Source organism: Alligator sinensis, unplaced genomic scaffold (assembly GCF_000455745.1).
Source record: "Alligator sinensis unplaced genomic scaffold, ASM45574v1 scaffold1188_2, whole genome shotgun sequence".
Classification (NCBI taxonomy): Eukaryota; Metazoa; Chordata; order Crocodylia; family Alligatoridae; genus Alligator; species Alligator sinensis.
The window spans coordinates 27,664-34,321 of NW_005843548.1; the positions used below are offsets into that span (position 1 = coordinate 27,664).

General features: G+C 39.8%; 1 protein-coding gene across 2 annotated transcripts in view; it reads left to right on the forward strand.

Moving 5' to 3' along the window:
• Positions 1 to 6,658, forward strand: part of ABRAXAS1 (abraxas 1, BRCA1 A complex subunit) — an 18,845-nt gene that overhangs the window by 3,583 nt on the left and 8,604 nt on the right. Inside the window, exons 2-6 of one of the 2 annotated variants that reach the window (XM_014527478.2) lie at positions 1,811 to 1,902; positions 3,803 to 3,839; positions 4,378 to 4,444; positions 4,978 to 5,171; positions 6,039 to 6,158. In XM_014527478.2, the coding sequence (XP_014382964.1) occupies positions 1,811 to 1,902; positions 3,803 to 3,839; positions 4,378 to 4,444; positions 4,978 to 5,171; positions 6,039 to 6,158 (510 nt within the window). The remainder of the gene's footprint in view (positions 1 to 1,810; positions 1,903 to 3,802; positions 3,840 to 4,377; positions 4,445 to 4,977; positions 5,172 to 6,038; positions 6,159 to 6,658) is intronic. The other variant, XM_025195520.1, reaches the window with a different exon arrangement.

Below are 6,658 nucleotides of genomic sequence, written 5' to 3' on the forward strand. Positions count from 1 at the left end.
TATAGGCAGCCACAAGGTCGCCTCTCAACCTTCTCTTGCGGAGGCTGAAAAGGTCCAGTTTCTCTAGTCTCTCGTCGTAGGGCTTGGTCTGCAGGCCCTTAACCATACGAGTGGCCCTTCTCTGGACCCCAAGGGATGACGACTAGGTCAAATGGTCATGAACTACTACAAGACCGTTTCAGGCTGGACGTAAGGAAGAATTTCTTTACTGTCCGAGCCCCCAAGGTCTGGAACAGCCTGCCGCCGGAGGTGGTTCAAGCACCTACATTGAACACCTTGAGGAGCAAACTGGATGCTTATCTTGCTGGGATCCTATGACCCCAGCAGAGTTCCTGCCCTTTGGGCAGGGGGCTGGACTCGATGATCTTCCGAGGTCCCTTCCAGCCCTAATGTCTATGAAATCTATGAAATGTTATATTCAAACAAATTCAAAGCATTACATGGAAAGAAATTATTTTTATTGGAATACTTGTAAAAATATAAAGACAATACACAATAGCATGTACTTCCTTTACATTGTTTGTTTTAATTTAAGGAAAAAAACAAAGGCACTGAAATATGTTGACACTAATTTTAGCACACCCAAAGAACTGTGTATGATATACCGTGGTTGTCCATTCATCTACTTCAACAGAGTTTAACACTCTTCCACTGTGGTCATTGCGGCACCTCCAGTTTCACTGTCACTATCTGTAGAATCACTTTCACTACTTATTAGTTCCATTTCAGAATCAGATTGAGGCAAATCTGATTCAGAACTACTTGAACCATATTCTCTTTCGCTAAAGGATGGTTTTACCAATGAGTCTAGGGGCAAAGGCAACTTATTATCACACTGCATCTTCTTTACTAGCTGTGCTTCTGACTCATTCTCCAGAAGCAAGAGATTTTGAGAAATAGAAACAAACTTAATGGTACATTCATTTGGTTTTGATTTGACCTGCACAGCCAATTAAGTGAATTCATATCTTGATTTTTGGTTTGGATTATTATGTGCGTGTATTTACCCTCCTGTTTACAAATCAATTAAACATATATGTACTCTCTCACACACTTCCTAGGGATAATCACCTGAAAACCATTAATTACAACTTTGAAACTGCCAAGCTTGCCTAATATTGTATCGGCATCCATTCATTGTTACTAATGAATTTTATGAAACAATTAATTTTTAGAAATGGAAAATGTCCCACAGAAAAATAAAGCACTGGAAAATTTTCCGCCCCACATCTCTGTTCTGCATAAGATATTGAGGAATTATTATTAAAAGAGATGGCTAAACCTTTTGGTCCAAGGCTGACAGGCAGTCATCAAACTAAGTCCATGTCCCATTGAGGCCCCCCCCCTCCTCTTCTGACAAGTGAAGAGATTCTGAGATCTCAAATCATTTTTTTTACATAATTGTATGTTTAAAAACAAAATGCTAAGCACAATTAAAAACCTATTTCTTTCATTTTTTCCTGGTAAAATGTTCCATTTGCATCTGTTCCATCTTCTGTTCTCCCCGTCCCTCATTTTTATATATACTCTGCTGAACTGAAGGGGAAATAGCAGAAACATTTTGAGGGCCATTTTTCCACTCTGCAGCATTTCCTCACATACTTTAACTCCACAATTCTGGCATTAAATGATGGAGAAATTGTGTGTCCTGTTAAAGCAAGGGACAAGTGCAGAAGAACAAAAATGTAAAATACTTGTTTAAATGTTAAAATACCTTGCTCCCATAATTTAATTTTCCAGAGGACATAGCAAAACAATGAAGGCACTGTTTTCTAATGCAGTTTTCCTTTGTTCTCTCTCTCCTTTCAAAGGAAGGTTTCCTTCTTGGGGATGTGAAAGGTGAAGCTAAGAACAGCATTACTGACTCTCAGATGGATGATGTTGAAGTTGTTTATACAATTGGTTAGTCTTTTTATTTCCAGTAATTAAGTTCCTAAATTGGAGCTTCAGGCTGGCAATTTTATAGAATTTATCACAGCATGATATCTAAATGTGGCATTTATAATCTGGTGTGTTGATGGGGGTTTCTTTTTTAACTGTCGGAAATTTACAAACATTTTGAAAACAAAATATTTTCTCCAATAGCTTGGATTTGGAAACAAAAGTACATGTGTAAAATTCTTTGAATCTCTTTTCTACACCAGATAGCTAAAAGCAAATGTTGGACCTTGTACCTTTTCTTTCTTAGGTGTATTACTTAGCTATTCTTGGTCCAAATTCACCTTGGAGAAAATTAACATAACTCTAAATTCACTGAGGTTCAAGTCTTTTTTCTCCATAAGTAAAATTTGGATGGCATTGCCTTATACAAGAGTAGTGTGAGGATTAATTTAAGTGTCTTAAAGCTAGAAAGTATTATGTGCGAGAATCAAAAGCTATTTATGTTGTTGTTGACAAACTTTCAGATGTTTTCATTTTGGGCACTAAAATGGGGGGAGCATGTTATATTTCAGACCAACCTCTGAGAGGCACATGTGAGGCCTTTGAGAGGCATTGATTCTTTAAGATGCCTTACAAAAAAGCAAAATTGCTATTGTGAGACAGTGCATGGGCCCACACTCAAACACGTAGGTGGAAGAGAGTTTACCCTACAGTAGTGGTGCCCAAACATTTGGCCCTGCAGGCTGGATGAGTGGTGTAGGGTGGGTTCATGGTTTGGATCCACTCCATGGACCCAATCTGGCATGCATGGGGCCAGGGCTCAATCCCACACGCACTGGATTAGGCCCCAGTCCCACAAGTCATATTCCAGCCATGGCCACATGCTGGATTAGGCCCACCTCCCCAACCCCAACCCCATGTGCACCCTATTAGGCGCACAACTCTGGCTCCAGCCTAGCCCCATTTGTGCCGAATTGGGCCCCTCTGCCCTGGCCCTGCACGTGCCAAACCATGCCCCCCTGCCCTGGTCTCTCTTATGCCTTGAGTTTAGTCCTGCACATACCAGACTGGGTCCCTCTACCCTGGCAAAGGCGAGCATTTTACATTTACTACTGAATTAACTGTGTTGTCATATCGGTTTCTTTTGACAGTGACATACTCTTCAGCAACCTCCTTTGAAAGGTCTGTCTCCTAAAGTCATAACCGACCCCTATTGGTCATCAGCTTCAGTGCTTCAGAAGAACCTTGATGTTATGCAAGGTTATAGTCCCAGAGAGAGAAACATGGTGTCTCACACAGGATCACTTTTATAAACTATAAAAATCAGGAGGCATGATCCAGATATATATTTGAAACATGCCTACATTGTTGTGGGTACTATAGTAATATAATCAGTGCTTTCCTTTTGTGTGTCAAATATATTCTTGAAAATAAATTTAAATTGTAAGATTTTGACGCTGAGCAAAAAAACAGAAAACTTTACCATTGAACATTACCAATCCTTTGCCCTTCTCCTGAAAATTGTTGCATGAGGGTAGACATTTGCGTCTGTAGTTCACAAGTTCTAAGATTTAACAAAAAGATAAGGGGCAATTTGACTACATCTTTTTAGCCTTACTTTTGTACTCCAAAAGGGCTGGGGGAGGAACCAACTATGAGTCTTGCTTAGCACAACAGAAAAAAATAACCAGTTTGTAATTATGCACGTTTAGGCTGTCTATTTCTAGTTTTGGAAAAAAACCAAATATTATTCTTAGAGATCTTTCTTCTTGCCAGTATAAATAAATCTGGGAATATTCAGTTAAAAAATGATGAATTTTTGACTGGTTATATCTTTGGAAAGTTTGGCTATGAGTATGGTCTATAAAGAATGTATGTACTGAACATGTGGCCCCAGATTAACATTTTGTTTTCTTTGCAGATATACAAAAGCATATTCCATGCTATCAGCTTTTCAGGTGAATATCTTTAAAAATGTGTGCAAAATTAAGATCATGGTTTTCATTGGCAGTTAAGCTCTAGTTTTGGATGTCATATCAGCACCTCAGAATTACCAATACAAATAAATTATATCTCCCTCATATAGTATTGTATTTTATGTACTTTTGTTAGCTGTATATCTGTATCCATTTGTAAATCAGTTTACCACATGTATTAGTGTATGGCAGAACCCTGGTCAGCACTCTTTACATAACTGAAACTCACTGGCTGCAACTACATGAGATGCTTACTGTGCTGTAGCAGTCCTGATCTTTTGCTTGGGTAGATTGCGTGCTGAAGTCTGTGCTGCCATAACCTCAGCAATTCATATCCATCCTAGACTGGGTATTTCTACATGCTCTGCAGTCACATCTGCCAGTGGAGTATAAATACATCTTAGTTTTATTAACCTTGAGTGTTCAGATAAAGCAAGATAACTGTTAAGTTGTTTTGGAAAGTATTTGTGTTAGAGCAATAGTCTTTTGCTTTCTAATGTCTTCTAATGATCTCTTCTAGCTTTTACAGCTCTGCAGGTGATCTGAATGAGGCTGCACTAAAGAAAATATTATCAGGCTGCGAAAAGGTATTCTTTCTGAAAGGTATCCATCCCCAGGGGCTGATTTAGGGTATTGTGCTTACACTAGGAAGCTATGATGCTGAATCACATTTAGTTACCTGTCATTCTTTAGCTTCACAGAAGCTACTTATTCTGTTGTTATACATATTTTGTCATTTTTCCTTGCAAAATGAAGGGATAGGCCATACTCACTTCTTTCCTTTCTACTATTTTTGTAATTTTTTTCTCATCTCCCAGATATGCTGTGTAAGTGATCCCGTAAAACCACCTGGTTTCATCTCTATAAAATCTGCAGTGTGCATCAGTGTAAATAGCTCACTTGAGATGCAAGCAGTTGGTTTTCATGTTTATGTGCTTTGTAGAACAGGAATGGGACTACTGGAGAGATGCACACTGCACATATGTACATTACTAATGGGTTCTAATGCTGTCTTTGTGTGCTCAGCCTCTTCTAAATCTTCCCTACCTTTCTATATAGTGAGGTAATTCTAGAAAATGGTATAACTGAAGATAAATCTTTCTTTTTACCCACTACCCAGAATGTGATCGGCTGGTACAAATTCAGACGTAATACAGACCAGACAATGACATTCCGAGAGAGAATTCTTCACAGGAATTTACAGTCAAAGTTGTCAAATCAGGGTCTTGTGTTTCTTTTACTAACTTCCAGTGTCACTACAGAAAGCTGTTCCACTTACAGATTAGAACATGCTTTGCATAGACCGCAAGAGGGGTAAGTATCTCTGAGCTGCTTTGTCTCTATGGTTTTGTAGAGCACAGTGACATGTGACGTGCTATGATTTGTTAGATGCTATTTGTCATTCTAGTAATTCTGGTCAGAACTACTATTTTCAGTGTCAAAACTGACTAGTTTACATAAGATACCTGTTGATTTTCTTTCACAAAAATATATTCTTCAAGTAAGCTAGATACAGCTAGGAAACAAATCTAGAAATAATCTTTTATACAAGGGGTGTTCGATGCAGCTCCCAATGCTGCCCATGGGTTTCAGTGACCCACAGGTAACATGCAGGGTGTGCCAGATGGCCCCCCACACAGCATCCATTCCAGCTCATGTCCTGGAGCAGCAAAGCCCTGCAGCTCTGCTGTTCTAGGACTGCCCTGCATGTGACAGCCACACCAGTACACATCCCAGAGTGGCAGAGCAGCTGCTGCATGCAGGTTCTTTTTTCCAGCATCTGCTTCCTGTTCAGACACTCCTGGTTAGAGTAGTACAACACCTAGCTGATGGGTATGGTGGGGAGCCCCAGAGCTCATTCCTGCAGCATATGGCAGGAGTGGGTGGCATGCAGGTTCCTTCTTTACTGCCTGGCTCCCCTCTGAGGTCCTCTTATTAAGAACTGTTGTTGTGTGCTTACAAAGGGAGGGGAAAAAATCTATGCAAGAGGATACTAAAAAAAAGATTAATTTTCTATTTTTGTATCACTTTCCTGCTAACAAAGCTAAGTATGCTACTTGTGGATGTAAGGTCTGTGAGAATTGTTAATAAAATAGAATCTTGCATCTGCATCTAACTTATCACTACTGACTTCTGGAACTCACCATGATAATGTTAACATCTCTGCTTTTTATTAAAAAGTTTGTTTCAGAAAGTTCCTCTAGTGGTAACCAACTTAGGTATGGCAGAACAGCAAGGTTACAGAACAGTGGCAGGTTCCTGTATTTCTGCTGGGTTTGGCAGAGCAGTAAGAAAACACAGGTAGGAATATACACTTCTTCATACTGAGTATGTGTTTTCTAATGATACCCTGCAGATTTCAATCACTAAAATTCTGGCAGGGAAGAAACACTTCTATTAGTTTCAGAATAAAACCACAGTGGGGGCAGGGAGGAAAAAAACACCTATATTGCATTTACCTACAGTACTTCATTTGATAAATACCAGCAAGTAACCATCATAACTAAAAGGCTTAGTACTTAATATTGTGTACCAAAGACATTATATAGTCTAGCTTAGTGTTTCTCAACCCATGGGTTGTGACCCAAAAGTGAGTCGCCAGAATATTTCAGAAATTCGCAAGCAAGTGGCAGAAAAATGCACAACAGAATGGGTTTCCCCTTGCAGGCTGGCAGCATTCCAGCCTGCAAGGGGCTGCTTGGAGTGTGGCCAGCATGCAGCCAGGCAGTCATGGGAGTAGCCTTAGGAACCGGAGGAAGGTAAATGTGTGGGGAGCAGGGGTTAGAGGGCTAGGGTTTGGG